The following is a 24,019-nucleotide window of genomic DNA, read 5'->3' on the forward strand; positions in this document are numbered from 1 at the left end:
ATCAGTCACTATTGCCTAGGTTGGTGAATTTTAGCAAATCTGGAAGAGGCATGGATTCACTTAATGATGAGTAAAGGCTAATAATTTGCTTTTAAAAAATTAAACAGTTTCTCTCAGAAGAAACTCTATGCAGACTGCATTTTCAACTTTTGCACTTGAGATACAAATAGGAGCTTATAATATATGTGCTCATATACATAGGACATTATCTTTTTGCTCTTAATTATTGTTTCATTTTTATGATTAGCAACCTAATGCATTATATAACTCCATTCCGAAGCTGATTGAATAACACCATCTTTGTTTGGAAGAAAGCAGCATTATCTTTGAGTGTTTCTTTTAAAAATCCAGTTATTTTAGAAATAGTGATACAAAGCTGTAAGTTCTTTTGGCACTCTCATACATGATTTTATGAGTGTAGCATTCTTAGGCAAATCATACTTAAATCGTGCCAAATTTTTATAATCTCACAAATTTTCAGCCATTAGAAAAAAAAAACTAATGTAATTTGAGGGATTTCACAATAACTTTCTGAGGATGAAAATTGTGGTCCTTGCAAGCACGTGGTAGTTGATTTTTGACTTTAAATTTTATCACACATTTACCAAGATGTTTTCAATAAGAAGGATCAGTGCTAATGGTAAACTCACCTGGAAAACTTTCCCTATTAACCTTTCTTGTGATACATAGCCCCAAACTAGCATATGCACCTGTGGGCAATCTTGGTATCTCAGACACTGTTGAACTGCAACTCTCTTCACCTCCAGCCAGCTTGAGAAAGGCTGGAAACAGGAATAATTCTTGGATGTGCTCCACTGTTTCCAAGAGGTACAAAAGTGAAATTCAACATTTTAAAAGCCCACATGAACCAAAAACACGTTTCTTTAAGATTCTCAGGAATCCGCAATCTACCTGGCTCTGTGCACAGGTAGTCCTCAACTTAACACCATTCATTTAACAACTATTTGAGCTTACGATTCAGAAAAAAAAGATCCTCACACTTACAACCATTGCAGCTTCCCCGTAGTCAAATGATCAAAATTCAAGAGTTTGGTAACTGACATATATTTTCAATGGTTGCAACTTCTTGGGATCATGTGATTGCAAATTGTGACTTTCCCAGCCAGCTTCTGACAAACAAAGTCAAGGGGGTACAGGACTGAATTTGCTTAACAACTGCTGATTCACTTAACTACAGTGATTTGTAGGCAAAGAAGGTTGTAAAATTGGACACGACTCATTTATAAACCACTTTGCTTGGCCACGGAAATCCTGGTCACAATTGTGGTTGTGAGCTGAGGACTACCTGTGCCTCCTTCCCTATAGTATTAATTTCTTAGCAGGAAGAGAATTGTTAGATACCAAAATATTTGAAAATCACAAAGAGTATATAGATCTGACTCATACAGATGTAATTTTTAACTATTTCTGCCATTCTGTCTGCCCCTTACCTGCCCGATTAATCTCGATTATCTCCTCTTGAGCCAAGGGGCATGAGTCACCCTGGTTGCTGCGATGTGGGGACTGCATGTCCGGTTTGCAGTAGTTGGGTGAGCCAGGTTGGGGGGCCCGTGGGATGTGCTTGTTCTTTTTCTTTGGTAGTTTCTGCTTGGCCATAGCCAGCGAATAATACATGCCGAAGTTGTTGACGATGACTGGTACAGGCATGGCAATGGTCAACACACCAGCCAAGGCACACAGTGCTCCCACCAACATGCCTGACCAAGTCTCAGGATACATGTCACCATAGCCCAAAGTCGTCATGGTCACTACAGCCCACCAAAACCCAATGGGGATGTTCTTGAAGACGGTGTGCTTGCTGCCCGTTATGTCATCTGGGTCAGCACCGATCCTTTCAGCATAATAGATCATGGTGGCAAAGATCAAGACCCCTAGGGCCAAGAAGATGATAAGGAGCAAGAACTCATTGGTGCTGGCCCTCAGTGTGTGACCTAGGACTCTCAGTCCTACGAAATGCCGGGTCAGCTTGAAGATCCTTAGGATCCGGACAAATCTTACCACCCTCAGGAAGCCCAACACATCCTTGGCTGCTTTGGATGAGAGGCCACTGAGACCCACTTCCAGGTAGAAGGGCAGGATGGCCACAAAGTCAATGATGTTGAGGGTGCTCTTGATGAATTCCATTTTGTCTGGGCAAAAGATGACCCGGATGAGGAACTCAAAGGTGAACCAGATGACGCACATCCCTTCCACGTAGGTGAGGAAGGGTTCTGTTTCCATTTCATAGTCCACCTTTATGCTGGTACTGTTCCCCGTCTTTATGATTTCTGTCTTGTTTTTGAAGTGGTTGAAAGTCTCATGGGTCTCTAAGCAGAAAGTGGTGATGGAGATGAGGATGAAGAAGAGGGAGGCAAAGGCCACATACTGGAGAGATGCAGAAGGACAAATGTACAGGGAAGAAGCAGACAAAGAGGAATAGCAGGGAGGTGAGGATGTTAAACAGGAAAGGATAGGGAAGGAAAACATTAGTGCTAACTCATAATTATAAAAGAAGAAACTTCCAGAAAAGGAACAATCTACCCTACAAAAATTAGTCCCTTCCCAATCACTGCCCTCTCCTCAATAAATAGCTGTTAAGTATAACCCAAGAGACAACAAATACCCCACTTATTTCAATGTTAGTGAGGGAAAACTGAGGTATGGGATAAGAGGAAAAGACATATTTCATTTTTTAAAATGTGGCCCACTTAAAAAAAAAAACACCAAACCTCATACTGCTAGACAATTAGATTAGATACTGATGTGTTAGCCTAGTTTTCTTCTTATGTAAAAAGGTTTTGTTTTTTTTAAGCAAATGGAGGGATCTGCATTTAAAAATGGTATCCTATCCCCTGCAGTCATTTCTGCCATCTTAATATACAGTATCTGTCAAGTCTAATAACCTTTGGGAGAAAAAAAAAACACACCAAATGACATAGTGATGAGTAATTATTATTATTTTCTATCGTTTCTCTATTATTGTATATCAACCCCTACGTTACAGAGGTCTATTCTATTTTAAGTAGTATCTTGAGATGGTGGCTTATCTGCTTATTGTACTCCATTCATTACACTCTACAACCTATTAAACGGATTGATCTGCATCTGATTTATTATGGATTGGAGTGCTAACCATGTTTGTGTATGTATGTTGCATACTTATGCTTTCTTGTTGCTGTCCTAAGAGTCAAAAACTCTTACTGATCTATTGCATGTCTATAAAGATCTACCAATAAATCCAGATGGTTTTCCAACACCAGTTCTAGCTAGTTAGTGTCTGCCCTTTATTTTGGATCATGGTTGCTTGGTGGGGCCTGTTTCCCAATGTTTTCTTTCCATTTGACTGGACCCGGAGTTTTGTCAAATCTCCACTCAAAACAATGCCTCCTCCTTGAATTTGCAATAGCTGGTCATCGTGTTTAATAGCCATCAATTGAATGTTTGGCCAGCTTCTAAAGGAGCCTTCTTCATTAGGGTACCCTTCAACTAATGTAGCATGGAATTCCCACAAGCATTTAGGGGGCATAATTTGATTTAAAGCCATCAGAGACCAGGGGAATCACAACATCTTGTAGAGGTAGCCAGGCTTGTCTCTGTATGCCTCATGAGAAAGGATGGACAATTTTGTCTTCCTTGAAGAAAACTTTTCTTGGAACTATAGTATGACCATTGCCCAATATCCTCTTTTTTTTTTTAACATTTTTGTCTTATCTTTATTCCACAGAAACTGAGATGAGTCGCCATTCTTCTATGCTTTACGTACAATAGTTTTTGAGAAACTCTGAAATTATAAATCCAAGATCACCCAGGGAATTTATAACAAACATAAGTATGTTTCTCCAGTCATAGCCTGATGCTCTAGCTCAGAGGCTTTAAGACTTACCTTCAGAACTTTAAGACTTATGGACTTCAACTCCCAGAATTCCCCAGCCGTGGCTGAGTGGGGAATTCTGGGATTTGAAGTCTACAAGTCTTAAAGTTGCCAAATTTGGACGCCTCTGGGCTAGCCATTCATTCTGTATTAATTCTCAGCTGATGGTTGAGTAGAGAAAAAATGGATTCCATTAGCTGCTCAGTTATGAAATTCATTCCATGATTTTGGGCAATTGCTCTTTTTTCAGTCCAACCTACCTTGTAAAACTGATGCAATAAATGACTGTATAGGGGAGAACCGAAAAGAACCTGCTTTATTCCTTAGAGGAACTGGAATCTATTATTACAATATAACACCTATTTAGCATTCACCCACTGACAGTTGTATTATGCAGGTACATAATTTGCTTAGGTGACACAAAAGTCAACATTTCGATTTAAGACTCTGAGCCTTGAATTAAAAAAAAAACCAAGGAAGTTTCTCACCCTTATGACTGTATTTGCTCTTTTATCTGCATAGTGAATGCAGGTCTCAGATATCTTCCCTTGGTGTGAATTTTGGTTTATTTTGGGGCAGAATTGCAGTGATTCTGTCACGGCTTTTTTGAGGTCAACTTTCCTCCATTTTTGGTTTCATTTTTAACCAGGTATTCTAGATTGTAAAAGAACAGGAACTAAGCAACTTGCCCATAAACCATTGTGCCATTTTGGGAACAAGCTAGGATTTAAAACCCCATTACAAGAAAATTTTGAGATGGTAAAACTTTTCCTTCCTCCTTGAATTTCTGCTCTTTTTCAGCAGAATTTTGAATGTTTTAACTATCCTAACATCACTAATTTAGATGAATGAATAAAGAGCCCAGAACAGAAAGGATTCTGCTGAAATTTCAGGCTCGGCATTCACGTGCCTTCTATTATACCATTCTCCTATTTTAGTCCCTTGAGAAAACAGTGAAAGCGAGCAATGACGCAAAAGTCACGTGCTCCCTTGCACATATACTGAGCACTTCACATTCATTCACATTCCTCTATTGGTATACACACAATTCACACAGGCTCTATTGTCCAGGAGTTTTAGCTGCTAAATCATTACCAAACGTTTTGTTTATGGCATCTGACAGTGTCCTCCGAGGTATGTCCCATGTGCAATCATGTACAAGTAAATATTGGCATACAATTTTCAACTTACTTTTCCACAGGCTTTGAAATAATGCTTATGTGCACAAGTGTACAGAAATTATTTTCTCATTTGAACTTCATCTGCATGCGTACACCCCCCAATCCCCTCCCTCCACAAATTGGTTTCTCCTAGCCATAGCCAGCCTACCACTAACACATTCATCTCAGTATGCAATTTTATAGCCCCTATATGGGCTCAGTGGAGATTATACCTATTTATGCATTCCTTCCACAACTCACTTTGAAAATTACAGAATATGTTGCCTGTCCATATCTCTGTGGTTCTACACACGCACTACCATGCCAATCTACCTTATAGTACAAATAAGGTCATTGTTGAATGGAATTGTATTTACCAATTTCAATTAAATTTAAGTTGGTTTAACTGCAGACGGAGGTGCAAACAAAGTTTCCCATATATCTACACTTAAATACAACTACACACTCCTTTCATAGATATTAGCACATTCTATATAAAATATTTGTTGGTACACTCGAACTTTTTCTGGGGGTATGGTTTATATTAATGTGTGTGCATGCACACACACACACATAGATATACACACTATATTTCATACAAAGATGAATTTATATGATATATCCACGTATACTGTTTGCTCTAATGCACCCAAAAAAGCTCTAGGCTATGCACCAAATATGCCTTTATACATTCATAGAACAAAATCTTCTTTGGCAGCACAATTCTGCCCGAGGCTACGCATATACTTGAGCTTGCTACACACACACACACACACACACATAGATGCATGCGTGTCATAACACAATGCAAGCATGATTGCCTTTGCTTACACAACTCTGTGCATAGATTCCCTATTCGTGTTTACACTTGTGTGCAAAACTCTCACTCTCTACTCTCAGCTTCTTTCTTGCAGGGCAAAATCTTGCTGCTTGCTTTCTGCACTGCATAGAATTCCCGTCCCGTCAGCACTTTCTACAAACAAATCCTAGAATCCTTTTTGAAGCGCAGTGCGGTGCCCAGGAACTGGAGGGGGGTGAGAGCAGGAGGAGGAAAAGATGAAGGGGAAAGCCAAGGAATTCAAGGGAAGGGAGGGAGTTGAGGAGAATGAGAAAAGCGAGGATTAGATTGATGCTTTTACTGTAGAGAAACTATTTGGGTACAACCTTGTTTTTAAGAATGGCATTCTCCATGGAAGGGAAAGAAGGACAGATATTTTGAAGTCCCAAAGGAGTGTGCTTTTCCCAGAAACCATCTAGTGGTTCTGACCCATTTCCAGAACTGTGTATATCACACACAGCTTTTCCAGCTGCTTGAGGTTTGGGGAAGCAGGCTGAATGGCGCCATCATCCCTTAATGCTACACACTGTATTCTACATTCATTGCCCTTGCAAAAAGTAATGAGGAATAGTCTATATGGGACCTCCTCCAGGCAGCGCTGGGAGTCCCAAATCATTCAGATGGAAATAATTATTTCTGTCTCCTGAGAACCATGGCATGGTTGGGGACAGAGTACGTGGGAAAGACAATAGATTTGACTGATGTAACTGTTCCTGGAAGGTGTTTGTGAGGCAGGAAGGAGACCAGCACAATGTCATTACAGCAAAGGCATGAAATGCTCAAAAAGACATGGTCAACTCACCACCATCTTTTTAACTTCTCTTCTTACAGAGAACTCCCCAATTTTTGGCCTTATGCATTCCCTCCATCCCATTAGGACCTTATTAGGGAACTCAGGATTCCTGTCACATGTGACTGTCACTGGCCCCGCTGCCTTGGCTAGCCAACCCCCGCCTTCCCTCTTTTCCCAGGGCTACGACTGTCCTTCTGTCAGTGCAGGAATAGTCCTCCGTTTTTGAAATAAATGAAGGAACATATTGCAGTAGCAGATGGAAGATCCAGCAGGGGTGGAAACAAGAAAAGGAAAAAAAATAAACGTATATGTACATGCATTTGGTATAGGGCACAAGGTCAAAAAAATAATAATAATAGAACTTTATTCTGACATCTCTGAAAAAAGCCTGACTTAGCCAGCATTATTCCCTGACATGACCTTATCTTTAATTTAGCTGTTCAAAGCTTCCGTTTTACAATTTGTGTGGAGAGGAAGGAAAAAAACCTAACCATAAATCCAATGAATGTGGTGAGATATTCTTTGTGAATTAGGCAAAGTGTAAGCACTAGCTAATCAGTTATTTTTATATGAGAACCAAAATGGAAACTCTTTTAGACACCTCTTTTCCATTTTTCTGTTTCTTGCCAAGTGGATGAGGAGCGTGGAGCTTGAAATAGATATGTATTACTTTGTGTGCGCACACACAATTATTTGGTTTCTAGGAAAGAGAAAATAATGAGAAAGAATAAGGCCAAATGGCCCCGTTGGCCTTTAAATGGGATGTGGAATAGATGTGTGTTCCAAAAAAATAATGGCCAGGACCAAAAGATATATTTGCCTTGATGTCACTTACATTTACATTAACCATATTTGGAAGTCCATGAATGTACCTAAGGCTTGTTAGGCAACTCATGGTCTTAGATTGTTCCCCTTGGGATTAAAATATGAGTCAACTGGAGGAAAAGGGTTGAAATAGTCTAAGTAGGAAATGAATATTCCTAAATATTCAGCAAAAAACTGGGCCCTGTCTCATTAAAAGACAGGTAACAGGCCTCAAGCTTTGCAGGAATCATTTTGCTAGAATCCTCCAGATTAACCAAAGAAATCTCTGAGCCCAAGTTCAATTCAGAGTTTGTTTTTATCCCCAAACCATCAGACTTTCAACTCAAGCACTCTTCAGTTTCAGAATTAAGATGGAGGAGCCTTCTTATTATTATTGGGAATCAGAAACTTACTCAAAATTACCACTCAGTTTAGCTTTCTCTCTGTTTACTGGAGATTAACTGAGGGTTGAGAAGTGTTGTAGACTGCTAGATAAGAATATACTTGGGTCATTAAACTTGGATGCCTGGATGTATGAGTACCTGAACTGATGTTGGTTGAACAAGACAGATTTGGAAAGCCCGGGGCTGATGGTTTCTCTAAAGTGGAGAGAAAGACCAGCAACTTATACAGATGGATAGATCATATTGGAAGGCTTGTAGGCGTCTTCCCTTGAAACAAGGAAATAAGCACAGACCTGTCAGAGATGAGCAGGTAACCTTGCTTGGAAAGACAGTCTCTCCCCCTAGCCAGTTTGAGGTAAATTTGGATAATAGCTTATGACCGGAAATAATATAACGAAATAGTGTTATGGCTTTAAATCTCTACTGTAGGCAATGGTTGATCCTGAAAACTGTACTTTCCATTCTCAAGAAGATCTATTTTAATGGGGAGATAGGAAACAAAGTAAGTAGATGAATAAAAAGAGGGGGAAGATAGTGAAATATGTAAACATCAAGTGCAGTGCAGATGAAGGATATTGATGGCAATTAAACTACAATCCCTCTCCAATGATTTGTTTGCAATGCCTCTATTTCCCTCCCCCCCACCCCCCCAGAGGAATAGTCTTTGGCTGTAAAAAAAACCCATCCAGAGCCTTGTGTCACCTAATTAATTTATTATGGCCTGATAAGAAGATCAATGTTGCAAAAGAAGAAGTGAAAGGTAGCAAACAAAGCTTTGGAAACATAGGATAGTTTCATCTAGATCAGAGGTGGGTAATGATGGCTCTTTTATGGACTTCAACTCCCAGAATTCCTGAACCAGTCATGCATGTCCACACAAGTCATAAAAGGGCCATTTCCCCCAATCTGGATCTAAGGGACCACTTTGTCCAAATGCTCTAGGACATTCCCACTCTTTCCACAAAGTTTGTTTTACAGGTATTCCTTGACTTACAACAGCTCATTTAATGATCATTCAAAGTTACAAACGCACTGTAAAAAGTGACATGACCATTTTTCACATTCATGACCATTGTAGCATCCCCATGGTCACATGATCAAAATCCAAATGCTTGGCAACTGGTTCATACTAAATGACAATTGCAATGCCCTGGGCTCATGTGATCCGTTTTTGCACTCTATTGACAAGCAAAGTCAATGGGGAAGCCAGATTAACTTAACGAATGTGGCAAGGAAAGCCATAAAATGGAGCAAAGCTTACTTAACAAATTTCTCACTGAGCAACGTAAGTGTTGGGCTCAGTTGTGGTCGTAAATTGAGGACTACCTGTACATCCTTCCTTTTGTCACATCAAAAGAAAGAGCTCAGGAGTTTGAAAACTGGGATAAGAATGAGGTCAGTTTCTCCTTCTCCTTCTCCTTCTCCTTCTCCTTCTCCTTCTCCTTCTCCTTCTTCTTCTTCTTCTTCTTCTTCTTCTTCTGTTTCTTTTTTGGTGTGCCATCATCCAGTTTGATTTCATTCTATTGTCCTATCTTTGTTCTTCTTTAACCAATGTTTTTATTTGTAGACTCGTATCAAAAAAAGTAATTATGCTGAAGTTACGATGTCCCGATTCCTACACACATTTTTCAACAGTAGTTTAAACACACAGACACACACACACACACACAACATATACACAAAACACACACACAAACAAATGTTACTTTCCAGACCCTCACTGGCCTTGTTTCTTTTTTGCTCTTCTTCTCTGTAATAGCTGATTGGGATATTGCATTTATCATCCTCATATGTCACATTATACTAAATCATTAATATTATCTTATTTTTAATGCAAAGCACGATAGAGTAACCTCAGTCAGCAAGGTCTGAAAGTAGGAGAACGTTTCTGCTTCTGTTTGTGTTCCCGTGTATTCTTTCCATCAGCTGCTACTGCCGGATGCAATACTGCAGCTCAGTATCATGGAGAGCCACACAGAGAAGCCTGGATTAAAACCGCAATAGCCCAATTTTAGCTCCACAAAAAGGGCCGTTTTTCTATATTCGGCAATGGGAGAGATGGAAAGGAAAATATTTGCTTGGTATGGAAAATCTCAGAGTAAAGGGATCAGAAACTAGTTATTAAGTCCTTCAAAAGAAGTTGGAACAAAAGACAATCAAATTTTATTTAAAGAGGGGAGCGGTACAAAGTTCTTGAAACATCTGTGAAAGCCATCTAAGGTCAAGCAAGTTTCTTGATGGCTGGAATCACATACCACACCTGTCTCTAAACCCAGATTAGAGAGTTTAACGTGGTTTAACATTATGCAGTGGTTCCTACAATATGTTAAAGTAATAACTGGATTTGTGCAACAACGAAGGCTTTTAGCCTGATCTAGGGTATTGTGAAAAGCTAGTTGGTTGTACTGGGGAGGAAAGATATCAAAGAAGTGATGCAAAATTACAACTTCTGAACTTTCAGAAATGAGAGGTTACATCTAGTCTTCTTGGAAAGTGAAGAAGCTAATGAGATATGTTAAGGATCTCAAGCAAGACAAGACAGAAATATCTGTAATGGAACACATCACCTTAGTGGAATCTAAATTATTCTGCATATTTGTTGATTTAAAGCAGAAAGCAATGAGTTGCAGGGTTCTGAATTTGAGGAAGGTAGCTCTTTCTGAGTCTTAAATGAAGTAGCAAAGAAGATAGGATCAAAACAAAGAAAAAGAATGACATATACTGTGCACTGGAATTGGAATTTGGGGAGAAAGGACTAGGAGAAGTGAATTAATATGAATAGCTTTTAAATTGGGGAAGTGGGATAAAATGGTCTGAGGGATGAATTAAAATTGCTAAAATCCTGATAGATTCTTTTGGAAAGTTTTTGAATAGTAGGACAATAAAATATGGAGAGCTTGCAGTGAGGACTGGGAAGGACGCCAGTCTTGCAGGTCAGAATGGTGGTCAGGAACTGAATTCAGAAAGTCGTGGAAATAAAATGGAGACTGCTAAATTCTGACAAAGGCTGTTGGATGTCAAGACTTGCGGGTTCACTGAATGAAGAAGTGTATAGCTAATGTGCTGGGAGAAACAAAATGCCTCTTGAGCCCTTCCCTGTAATAAATAAGAATAACTGGTTCTTGCCAATGTTTGGAATCTATTATCTTTCTGCAGTCATTATTCACAAGCATCATTAAAAGCCTTTTTAAAACCCTCTTATTTATCTCCTTTCACATCCTTTCTCCTTTACATTTCCCAAGAAGTTGAACCAGAAATTCTGCACCTCTGTTTAATCATGCAAGGAAGATTACAATAGAAAAATTAATATAAAAAGGAATGCAGTTGGGTTGTTCAGGATTTGTGAAACAGAGAAAAGGAAGATATACGCTGTCATGGGATTCGGGGCATTTCATGGGCCCCAAGGATTTGCTTTTTTTTTTTCAGAGTTGAGAATTTTTTAAAAAAAAAAAAACATATGATATTGTGAATGAGCAGGAGACAGAGAAGCAGAAATAAATTTAGTTAAAAATACATAATTTTAGCTCCAGTAGATCTTATTCTGCTGGTCAAGCACTAGTATTGTGAGTGCCTCAATTACTCTTAGACCGAAGTGCAACTTCAGAATTAAATATATGGGTGGAATATATCAGGTATGAATTCTGACTGCAGGGCTATGTTAAAGGGAAAGACAGCCTTGAGTCAAGCTAGTTAGCAATGCTTTGGATATAGTTTTCTATCACTATATTCCTAATTTGTTTTTGAACTTTCCAGTACAAACTGCAGCTCTGGAATTTCTTAGTGATCTCCCATCCAAATAGTATAACTAGGTGACTCTTTATTTTCTTTTAGATCAGCCAAGGTCAGCCAGGTACTGCAGAGGGGAAAATAACTAAGTTTTTTTTTTATGATGCTAAAATTAGTGCTGGCTTCCTTATTTTAGTCAAAAGTGCAGATCTACTGTAAAAAAAGAACCCCACTATTCAACAGTTGTAATATTAGGAAAGATAACTGGTCTGCATTTGTTTTCCATCATGCAAATTTCTTGGCATATTGGATGACCTTCTTTCTTTCTTCTTTTTAGTAAGTCCTCCATTTAACAGGAAACAGATTTGTTCTGAGATTTGTTCTGACTTTTCATCCTCCATTTCTGTCCTCCCCACTTGCTTTCTCTTGCATATATTTCCAATAAAGTTTTAAAATGGCACATACCCTATCCTGGAAAAAAACACCTCAAAGAATTTCTTAAAGATAATCACTGTAAATTGAGTTAATTAAAGATATTAAAGGGGGACTTAAGGCTATTGAATTTGTGTTGTTTTCTTCATTCACTGTTTTCTTACTGTCATTATATTCAAAACTGATCTGTTAAGGTGTGACTAGCTTCTGATTTTTTTACCACCATCAACTAACTAACTCTTCTTCTTTAATGTCTTCAGGGCATCCCAAAAAGTTTTTGTTGCTGAAATGATACAGATGACTGTAGGCACATTTTGATGGTGAACTGAACTCCCAATTTGTCTATCATCCATAACTAAAATGTTATGGTTCTGCTGTATAAAAGCAGTTAACAATTTTTTAAGCCCCCAGCAGCTATACTTAATGGATATGGGGGAAGGTACAAGATCATTATAGAAGTAAAAGTCTATACAATCCTGTAAATAACTGAGATCGGGTGGGATACACATTTAATGTATCATTATTATAGTTGGTAGCATAGCCAGCCAGATGTTTAGACTGCATTTGGCATTTTTGCCCATCTATTCAGTCTTTCCCAAAAATCTGGGACAGGCAGATGTTGTTAAAGATATTGTCACAGGATGTAATAAACTGACGATGATTTTGTCAATTTCGATGGTATTCAAGTGGTGCTCCAGATGTTTTGAAATTGCACCCCAAGGGGCTTATTACTGTTGGTGGTATCTTTGTTTTCTTTTGCCACAGTTGCCTTATTATTATTATTATTATTTGGATTACACCTGACTTTTCCTGATTATTTTAAAGAGTATGCTACATTTTCTATACATTCTTCACCTCAAAAGGGAGGTAAATTAAACTGGAACCTGCAAGGAAATAAACTTGAGAGGTCTATGCAATCCTGTACTGAGTTGTCCATCCACAGTGTAGAAGAAATGCAATTTCTGGAGCCGTGAGATTTCCCGCCCCCCCTGTATATGCCTCCATTTTATGAAAACAAACATTTATATTCTGGAGAAGAAAACTTTGACGATAGCCCAAACCAATTTCTACTGAGGAGAAAATCCTACTGTGTATGATGGGATTTCTTTTCCAATAACATCCTTATATTTGGAATACACAGTCTGTGAATTAATTGGCGTAATATGGCATAATATGTTCTATTCCCTTACCCATATTATTGGAAGGGTATATTTACTGAAATAATTCTGGGATGAACATGATATAAAAAACAACTTGTCTACATTCTTTAAAGGAATTTTAAAAGTTTGAAAATTGAACACTGCCAGGAAGGAAGGAAGGAAGGAAGGAAGGAAGGAAGGAAGGAAGGAAGGAAGGAAGGAAGGAAGGAAGGAAGGAAGGAAGGAAGGAAGGAAGGAAGGAAAAGAGAAAGAAAGAAAGAAAGAAAGAAAGAAAGAAAGAAAGAAAGAAAGAAAGAAAGAAAGAAAGAAAGAAAGAAAGAAAGAAAAGAAAGGTAAGAAACTACAAAAACAGATGAAAAAACCTGATAATTGGAGGGGATGAAAGATCTATCTTCAGATATGCTGTCTTTATGAGCTGCCTAAGAGTTCTCTCTATCTATACACTCAACTTTTCAGTATTCCAGTTGTTAGATACAGCTATCTGATAAGCATCATCAAATATACAGTTTTGAAATTCCATCCTGCTTGTGCAGTGCTGTAAAATATCCATCATGGTTTTTAGATGAAAACTCAGCTAATGTGGCTTTGGATAGACCTTTACAGAAGAGTTTGGTCTATCTGTCTAACCTATATTCTGCTCCTTTAGCTAGTTGTCTACCTGTTCTTCCTAGCCCACCTTTCTTCCTTTTCTTTTTACCATGTCAAAAAGTTGGTGCCGCGGGCAGGGTGGTGGCGATGTTGAGAAAGACAGAAGAAAGCTAAAATTGGGCTACTTAAAGAATCTCTGCAGCCTTTTCTGTAGGCTTTTCATGCTGTATATCTCAGGAACCGTGGGCTAGGCAGAAGTCTCCTTGCATAGTCTTCAGTAGGTATTAATTCCCCTTATTTTTCTTCGTTGAGTGAGTTGGGGTGGTGGTCCAAAACTGTAAATCAAATCTTTTTAAAATGCAATGAGAGGTGAGGGGCAGTATTGTACAAAAGAGGGTGATCTCTAGTCCTTCAAATTGTTCTCCTTCATTTATGGAGATTCCTGACCCGATGCCCACCCAATGCAGCACCAGCTCATAATCTCGGCCCCTATCATCCACATCTGTGCCCCCACTCCCTGGTACTAAAATTCCTGCTTTTTCTCTCTTCATCTTCCTTCCCACTGCAACTTTTCCTGGCTGCGCTCCCAACTGTGTGGGGGAAGAAGGAGGGAGGGGGGGGGGGAATCAATGAGGATATCTGACAGTGTTTGCAGCTTTGAGATCCACTGCCTAGGAGGGAAGGAGGGAGGGGAGGGAGGGAAGCTGCCACAGGCTGCCAAATGCCTGCTTTGCACTGCAAACTCTGGGGTTTCCACACTGCACTGCGGTGCCCCCTCCCCCCCCCCTCAACCTGCTGTCTCTGCAGTTCCAAAGACAGCAAAGCTTTAGAATACAGTCCCAGAAATAACACGAAAGGGGAGACCAGGAAAGTGAGGGTCCTCGTCAGCAGCAGCCACTTGAGTTCCTGTGCAAAGCTGTTTGATTGGGGGAGGAGGGTGTTCACTGCATAGAGAGAGGAAGAAAGGAAGCCAGCCAGCAGGCAAGCAGGGAAAGGAGTTCTTAAACTGCAGTGTTTGGAAATGGAGTGGGGGGTCACTTTGAGGAACATTATTTCATCTGGGGGTGGGGGGGAGCGGTGAATCCAGAACTGCAATGCTGAGGAAATGCTCGAGTTTCTCCCCGGCTGTGTAAGGATTTTCATGTTGTCCAGAGACATAAAGACTTTAGAGATTAGCCTTGGGGCAATGGGTATGTGAGAGCAAGGGGCCCAAACTTTTGTGTGGGACGGCAGGATTTTAAGAAGGGAAGATATATCTGACCGCAACCATGAGGGAAGGCAAAGAGAACACGAATGAGGGCAGGAAATCTCAGTGTGGGGAACAAGGAGAAAAGAGTTTGTAACGGGCTAGCAGCACCTCCTGCCGGGAACCAAGACATTCTCTCCTAACACTGGAGCATGCGTATTAGGGCCCTCCTGCTGCTACACATTACTACTTTCATTCACACATTTATGTGCTGTAGCCGCTCAACTTAGGGTCTTCGTTCCCCACCATATATTTGGCAACCTATTTTTGCTAGGTCACACAATCCTCATATTATTTCTGTGCTTCTCTGTGCTTCCTACCACCACCGCACATACACACACACACTTCTCCATTTCCTACTCTTGGCCTTTTGCACACTTTCCCCTGAAACTCATACAGCCTTCTCTCTCTCCACTCTAGGGCACACAACCATCCAGCTCCAAGCTCCAACCTTATTTCCTTGAGACAAGGAGCTTGGCTTAATCTTCGCTGCCAACTCCATTTCTTCTTCTCTGCCATGTGGGGTAGATGTCTGCTGGGTTCCCAGTGCAACATCAGATATTACCCTAACTTGAAGCCCTCCAAATGTGTTCAGATTACAGTTTCCCCCCCATTGTCCCAGGCATCCTGTGCATGGGGGGGGGGGCATGAGAATTGCGGACCAACTTCTTTAAAGGCTTCCAGACTGAAAAGGGGTGCCCTAAGCCTCTTGTCCTGACCCATTGTTCACTTTCTGGGCAGGTCCTTTCCACATTATTTTTCCAAATTTGTGCCTGAAATACAGCTGGTGCATCCTCCCCCTCCTAGAATGATTTCACTCCCCCTCCCCCATTCAGCGCCACTCACACCTCCAAACTGGCACATCCTTTGTGCTTCATGTATAGATTATACCTTTAGGATCTTGTTTTGTCTGTTACTGCTCAATCCGCCTTTGAAAGAAGTTAGCAAATCACTGCACGCATACCTACATCCCAAGTAGCCCTTCTGTCTTTTTCACCTTTTTTGACACACCACCCCTCCCATCCACCCAAACACACACACGCACACACACACACACACACACACACACACACACACACACACTTTCTTCTAAGAGTGCAATTTCAAGGTTCAAGGACAAGTGCATATGATGCTATGGGAAGGATGTGAGATTTGCAAGGCGAAAGGCCCGCTTGTGGAGGGAATCAAGATTCATTTACAAAATCAAACAACAGTTGTTGCTTTTTTTGCCTGGGCCATTTCTCCAGCTCACTTTGTAACCTGAGATAGTTGCAGAGTGTATACTTTACTTGGCAGTGCCAAATTATGAACACGGGACTTGAATTTGGTGCTTGCTTTCATGAAAATTCTACAGCACCTACCCTCTACAGCTTGGTATCCTCCAACTCTGTTAGGCCTGCAACCTAAGAATACCTCTGGGGTTGATTTTGTGGTGTCAACACATCAGTACAATTCTGCCACCTGCAGTCTTAAGATCTTAACACAGCCAGAGAGTACCAGGTTGGGAAAGACAGAACTATTATTACTCTATGGACATTTGGGGGCTACATGGAGCTAGGGCTATATTTGAGTTAAGACTCTATCTGGAGAAGGGAATAGGATTTCCACCCATTTACCCATTACACAACTTAAGCTTGGCAGTTTTCCCGTATCCCTCTTTGTGACATTAGCCCTATAGAATGTGCTACATTTTCTTCTAGAATGTGCTACGCCAAAGATAACCCAACACATCCGTCTCCTCCCCCCACCCTCTCTTCCAAGTGGTTGTCTCTTCTAAGGTCTACATTTATAACTGCAAAATCTTAGGGGCTTCATTTACTTTGCCAACAAATTGACAGAATCACAGAAGAATCAGGCTTATAGCAACAGTCTCATGGACTGTCTATGCCTATTTCCCCTTAAACTGTACTAAAGGGGGTGGGTGGGGGTGGAATCTTAGGAAAGACCAATGGGAAAGACCCCACATGTGGAAGGAGGATACTTTCCTAGCAGGACATTCTCCAGATGTGCTGGAATTCAGCTCCCCTTCCACCACCCACCACCCCATCCCCAAAGCAGGTATGCTAGACGTGGCGGTGAGGAGGAGAGGACCTCTAAAAAGTCCTGTCTGGAGGGGACCCCCACCCCGCCCGCTTCCTTCGGACTCACCCGGGCCATCTTGGAGGAGTAGGGGTCTTCGAAGAGCGCCCAGACCTTGGGCTGCCAGCTGGACCACCAGCCCAGCTTGCGCCCGTCCTCTTGCAGGCAGAGGCGCTTGAGATCGCCGCTGTCCTCATCGTCCTGGCTCTCGGGGGTCTCGAAGCTGTCCAGGGCTTCCTCGGCATCGCGGTGCTGCCGGTAGTTCATCCAGCAGCAGGCTTCCACGTCTGTCTCGTCGATGCCCCAGAAAGCCAGCTCTTCCTCGAAGAGCGGTCCGCAGACGTCGGCGGGGCAGTGGAGCTTCCCGGTGCGGTAGTAATTGAGCACGTAGGCGAAGACCTGCGGGTGCCGGTCGAAGAAGAATTCGTCGGCTTTGGGGTCGTAGTCGAAGTTGCTGCAAGCGTCCGGCTCGGTGAGCCAGGACAACCGCGTGCCCGGCAGGGTCTTGAGGGTGCTGCGGTAAGTTTCATGCCGGATGCCGCCCACGTTGATGACGATCTTGTCGTTGTCTTCGTTCCGGCCCATCTCCCCTTTCAAACATGACTTGGACGGCGGCTTGTTCCCAGACTTGCGCCCGCGGAAAGAGGAGACGCACACTGAGCTCAGCATCGGGGGCGCGGGCCCGGCCGGGCCGGGGGAAGGGGGAGCCGCCCCCGAGGCTGGGCAGGTGTCAAATCAGGGGACGAGGCGTCATCGCGGCGCCTCCTCCTCCTCCTCCTCCTCCCGGTCCCGGTCCCGCTCTTTCTAGACGGGGCGGGCGGGCAAGCGAGAGGAGGGAGTCCGCGGCTCAGCGCCCGGCTCTGCAAAAGAGAGAAAGGAAGGGACAGGGAAGGTGAGTGCGGACGCTGCTCCGCCACCCTAACTCCCCCTCCCCAGCATCCGCGACTCGGGATTTCTCCCCCTTCATCCCTCCATCCAAGCACTCCGAGCGCGCCACCTGCACCCCTTGCTTTCGGCCGCAGCCGCCCCGTCTTTTTTGGGCGGCCAGTCTGGTCCCCTCTGCTCTGCTGTGCAGCTTTCCACAATCCGCGGTCCCCCGCCCCGTCCCTATGCCAGTCAGGATCTCCTCTGCTGAAAACTGGTGACCTCGACGGGGACCCTCGCAGCCTCCTTGCGCGCTATCCTGCCAACACGCTGCTGGCGCAGCCCTGTCCCTTTGCAGGTCTGCCTTCATCTCTCCTTTCTCTCACTTTTGCCCTCTTCCTGCAGTCTCCTCCTTTACTTTCCTTCCTTCCCATTCTTCCTTCTTTCCATTCAATCTTTTCACTAATTTCTTACCTTCTTCATTTCTTCTTTTCCGTTCAGTCTTTTCATTCATTTCTTCCCTCCCTCTTTTCTTCTTTTCCATTCCTTCCTTCCTTCCTTCCTTCCTTCCTTCCTTCCTTCCTTCCTTCCCTCCCTCCCTCCCTCCACCTTATCATTCATTCATTTACTTTCTTCTTTCCTTCCTCCCCCTCACCCCTCCTTTTACTTCTTGGTTTTTCATTTTTCCACTCTCTGCCTCTTTTCCTCCCCCACCCACCCCAATCTTCTAAATATTTTCTCCTTTGCCTCTGAAAGTGCTACTGGTTTCCTCTTCGCCTGTTTCTCCTCTTCCTGGTTCCTACCCTAAATTTCCCAGCCCCCCTTGCCCGGTTCCCTCATTTCCCACCATCCCACCACTTCCTCTGCCTCCTGTCTCCTTTCTGTTCTTCTTTCACTCTCCCTTAGCTCTATCCAGGATTCATTCTGGGTGGTGGGAATCACATCAGGGGATGCTTTCCTGGAGGGAAGAGAGGAACTGCTGGGGTCTTCCTCCTAACAGGCAGGTAGGTGGAGGAGCAACCGAATGCCCCAGGCAAAAGAGACCCTTTGCCTGGGCAAATCTTCCCTTCTCCCCACCTTTCTTTCCCTTCCTTGCTTCACTCAGCCCTCCAGGCATCAAACTTTCTACTCCTCTCTTTTATTTCCATTTTTTTTTTCTCCCTCTCTTTCCTCCTTTCTTTGGCTTCCCCTTGAATATATCTTTTGGGGCCTCTTCTTCTTTTCCTTTTTCCATCTCTTCCCCTCTTTAGAATGTGCTGCTTAGCCTGCACTGCCCTTCTGTTGCCTTTGTCCACTTCCCCATTCATCTCTCAGCTTCCCTCTCTTCCCCCTCCACTTCCCCCCTCCCTCCCCCCCTTCCTCTCCAACATCTTCCCCTCGTTGAGCCACTTTTTTAGGATTCCTTTTTTGCTTCTTCTTCAATTCTTCTCCCTTTCCCAAGAGCTGCCAGTTTTTTAACGGTGCCCTTTCCCTGCATTGCTCTCTGGTTGGTGCTGTAATAGCACTGCCCTGGCTCACACTATTCGCTGATTGAGCTGCCTTTGGCGCTGCCTTAAGCAAACACTCTGCTTTTGCTTCCAGGCAGCCATCCTCAGCAGGGCCTGCTACTCTGCCTCTGCCCAAATTCTAGAATCGCTCTGTGAACCACCCACCCTATTCCCAATGCCTTGTTTCTCCTATGCTTGACCAGATTTTCCTTGAAGCTCCTAGAATGGAGTTTTCCATATAACCCTCACTTTCTGGGTGTACCAAACGTGCCTAAGCAGTTAAAAACTGTACAGCATGCTAAGCATAATCCAAGAAATCTTAGTTGGGTTTTTTTTTTAATATGTTATGAAAACTCAGCTTGCTTAGTTCATTTATGATCTGGTGAATTGTGCAAATCCAGAAAATGGATTAATTCAGTAATCAAGTTTTGGGTTATAGTCCTATATATATTATAGCAATCTGTGTGAGCTTAAATGGACTCCAGATGATAGAGGACAGGAAGGCCTGGAGGAACGTTGTCCATGGGGTCGCAATGGGTTGGATACAACTTCGCAACTAACAACAAGAAATAGTCCTTTCAGCCTTCCTTCAGTGGCCTTTCTGCAATTGTTCTTTTGTCTTGATAGTTTTTTTTACCTGTACTTTCCCTATAGAAGTCTTACAGATCTCTTCTTTTATTGATGAATGCTGGCTCTTACTGTTCTTCATGATGGGACAAACTGCAACCCCGAATTCTTCATGGATCCTCATTCTATCCAAGGCCCATATATCCTTGCTCTTCACCCCTTCCTTTGACCTCTCTCATGACCTCTGCTTCTATTTCAAATCCCACTGCCTCAGAGATCCTCAGTCTCTAATCTTTAGCTCTTCCCTACTTCCTTTCCTCTATATAGTAATTTTGACTGGTTTTTCAAAAATTCCCTCCATTGTGTACCTCAACAATCCTCAGATCAGAGCCCTGCATGGTTCACCATGTTAGCGTCCTAATCTTTTGTATTCCATCCTTGCATTCCAACACATCTCAGAACTGCCAGGCTGGGAAAAAACACTTTCTCCCTATTTTTCTTCCTGTATGTGTCTGTGTATTTTTGTGTGTGATGTCCCTCAGGACCAGAAGAGAGTTGGCATGGCTAAGAATGAGGACTTCATTATACTTACTGGATTAAAGAAGTTGGAATAGCAAGTTGGGGTGAAAAGGGAGGAGGGACAATGGAAAGTTTGAATGAATATATAAGGGAGATTTATCACTTTGAGATCAAGCTGTATTCTTAGACAATTTCTCTTGGCCTGAATTGGCTTTTGTCCGTCTCCCCCCCCATCCCTGCAAGTTTATATAACATTTCCTTTTATTTTATATTATTCTCTATTCTGAATCTAAAGCAATGCTTCTCAACGTCAGCACGCTGTCTGGGGAATTCTGGGAGTTGAAGTCCACACATCTTAAAGTTATCAAGGTTGAGAAGCATTGCTCTAAAAGCATTGCTCTAAAAGCACGTAATGTAAACCCCATAATGCAAGCTTGAGAAGTTTTGGTCTAAAGCAAGGGTCTTTAAACTTGGTAGGACTTGTGGACTTCAACTCCCAGAATTTCTGAGCTAACGTGACTGGAGGAGGAATTCTGGGAGTTGAAGTCCACAAGTCTTAAAGCTGTCAAGTTTGAAGACTCTTGGTCTAAAGGCACATAATGCAGAGCTGGGCACACCTAGAAAGGAGAATGCAGGATTCTAGAAATCAGGTCCATATTCACCTGAAGACTATTGTTTGGATTTTGGAGTCTTTGAAGATCAGTTGGGAGGAAATGAGGAATTTTAGCCAATGGATATTTAACCTGACTGTCTTAAACCTAGATCTACAAGATTTCAGCAATTAGATGTTTGCAAAGTGTCTCTGAGACATGATCCTGCATGTATTTGCTCAGAAGTGAATTCTGTGTTTAATCGAGTTGTTCCATATCGGTTCATAAGGCTGAAGCTCTGTTATTTTGAGAATTAGGGAAAGGGTTTCCTAACAGAGGCTTTTACCCAAAGGGCTATACAACCTTTAGGAATGTTTTTTTTTTTTTAATGTATGCTTATATATTGCTTGATGTCTCAGCACCAGCAAGACAGTAACCTAAATGTGTGAATAAGCCATAACAAATATAACACCACAGATGAAATTTCCGAATATTTGAAATGCAATGTCACCCCATGAACAGTTCACACATTCAGCTGCTAAGCATCAAGTTTCTCTCTCATCAAGTGACCTATACCTAGGGGAGACCCGGTCTGACTAGTGACAATAAGGGAAAGCATGACAATGCAATTAAATGGGTACATGTATATTGTCAATAACATTTGTGCTGAGATTATTTTTGTTCAAGAACCAGATGGGGAATATTAGTTGGGTGAATACCAAAGAGGAGGAAAAAAAAGCCGGGAGTTTCAGTAATTGCTGTTCCTTTTCTCATGGAGTGAGTAATTGTCCACGTACACTCAAATGCATGTTCATATGTACCTGAAACGGAGTTTAGGTATTTGTAAATGGAATGTAGGGTTTGTGTCTGTGAATTAGGTCTCAAGTGTTCCTAAATCAAAATGGCATGTAAGGTTGTGCAAGGAATAAAGATGCACAGATTATGGGAACATATCTATAAAAACAACATGCAGGAAAGTAAATGGCTATCCCAATTTTGAGTCTGTCGCTTAGGAAAATTGGCACAACTGAATTCCTAATGAACAGTCCTCACCAAGAGCCTGAGTTTTAGATGTTAGATTCCACCTTTTAAAATCCAAAATCCTGCACTTTCCAATGTCAAAGTTAGCATTTTTTCTAGTATGCATATGTTTGAAATATATTTGCCATTCCAAATACAGTGAAAACTATAATCTACTCCCTGGTATATTTCCAAAATCAAAATATATAAATGTTTTAGGAAGGATAACTGAGAAAGAATAAAGGTATAAGGTGAAGCATTTAGATTAATTGCCCTTCCAGTTATGCTCATCATTTCCAACCATTATGGTTACTGAAGTTGTGCAAGAGGTTGGAAGTATTCCACTGGGGTAAAACTGTCTTGAAGGATATGGGAATGGAAGGAGCCTGCTTCTAAACCCCTCCATACAGAAACACCTTCAGAATTTTATTATTCAGATCTGCAACCTGTTCAGCCTGATGTAGACAGCAATTCCTGATGAATCTAACTGGGACTCCTTCTGAGTAGATTCAGATAGGATTCGTCTGCCAATGTACACAATGGCAAATTCTTACAATTTGCCTTCATCGTAAGCTTTATTGGGAAAGACTGTGACTGAAAATTTATTTTTTACTATTTTAAAATATAGTTAATTAACACATTAGCAATATCCTGGATTGCTTTTCTATATGTCTATTCAAAGCTGAAATTTTCTGTTTTGGGATGCAATTTAATTTTTCATAATTACACATGAAGGCAAAATGCAAGGAAGTTAGCAACAACCGCATGTGAATTTGGAATGAATGTTCCCAAGCAGAAATATAGATTATAGATTGAAATAATACTAATATTAATAAAGCACACATAGCTAGCAATGGTGCAAGACTGTTTTCAAGGGCAGGAGCCAATCTGTTATTTTTACAGGCTTCCATGCCCTAATATTTGTGGGACCATCTGGTTCTTACAGCTTTCTTTTTATGCTTTCCTGTGAGGAAGTATGTCAATGTGTTTGGCTTTTTCTTACAGAAATAATCTCATTCTAACTTTCTTTTTTTCTCTCCCCACATTTTCTGTTCTACCACAACAGCAGAGCAATGGATAGCACACAAAACAAAAGCTGAGGACATCATCAACACAATCACCATACAGAAATGCAATGACACTACCAAATTGTTGCCTATTTTTCATGTGCTGCTATGCATGCAAACATTTCTCAATTGCTAACCATATTTTGGCATGGTAGTTTCTCTTATGTGCCAATTTCAAATAAACATACCTTGTTTCCCTTTGGAGTCATAATCCTAGAGACACACTTTCATACATGCTGACCATTCAGTCATATTAATACCTCTCTTTTTGCACATGCTTGAACTGATTACTCCTCTGCTTTCATATTCCTCTAAACCAACCTTCCTTCCTTCCTTCCTTCCTTCCTTGAAATGTAATTGACTATGACTTCCATACTTTCCAGACAGCAAGTGTTCTCCTAAGCTGATGGGACTTGTAGTCCAGCATGTCTGGAGGGCCTGAAATTGGGGGTGATTGAGCTATCCTTAAAGCCATGGCCCATGAATTCACACACTGCAGTGCATAGATTAGACAAATCAAGATCTCTCTCTCCCTCTCCCTCCCTCCCTCCGTCTCTCCCTCTCTTTCTGTCACACACAAAACACACACACGCACACACACACACATACACAAGATGTGAGCAGTCAAATAATCACCAAACTGAAAATCAGACCTGTATCCTCCAGAAGATGGTAAAGCGGTAAGTATCAATAGAGCACAAGCCATCCTTGCGTTCTGTCTATTTTTAACATGCTGCTGTCCAGTCACAGGTGCTGAAACTCTTACTCCTCCCCCACCTTCGTCTCTGGCCCGATGTGCTCTCT

The 24,019-nt window shown here is 41.8% G+C and overlaps 1 protein-coding gene and 1 long non-coding RNA gene across 3 annotated transcripts in view; one reads left to right on the forward strand and one right to left on the reverse strand.

The window, feature by feature from the left end:
* Window positions 1–17,778, reverse strand: part of LOC113443601 (voltage-gated potassium channel KCNC1-like) — a 49,221-nt gene extending 31,443 nt beyond the window's left edge. For both annotated transcript variants that reach the window (XM_026711943.2, XM_087917644.1), the window contains exons 1-2: window positions 17,171–17,778; window positions 1,452–2,385 (exon numbers count right to left, since the gene is read on the reverse strand). In XM_026711943.2, the coding sequence (XP_026567728.1) occupies window positions 1,452–2,385; window positions 17,171–17,770 (1,534 nt within the window). In that variant the 5' untranslated portion in view covers window positions 17,771–17,778. The remainder of the gene's footprint in view (window positions 1–1,451; window positions 2,386–17,170) is intronic.
* A 76-nt stretch (window positions 17,779–17,854) lies between these two features.
* Window positions 17,855–23,412, forward strand: LOC148124425 (uncharacterized). Its single transcript, XR_015740320.1, has 2 exons — window positions 17,855–17,993; window positions 23,215–23,412. It is a non-coding gene; the product is annotated as an uncharacterized LOC148124425 (long non-coding RNA).
* Window positions 23,413–24,019: the final 607 nt, after the last annotated feature.

Source organism: Pseudonaja textilis, chromosome Z (assembly GCF_049901715.1).
Source record: "Pseudonaja textilis isolate UNSWEBS1 chromosome Z, rPseTex1.2, whole genome shotgun sequence".
In the NCBI taxonomy this organism is placed as follows: domain Eukaryota; kingdom Metazoa; phylum Chordata; class Lepidosauria; order Squamata; family Elapidae; genus Pseudonaja; species Pseudonaja textilis.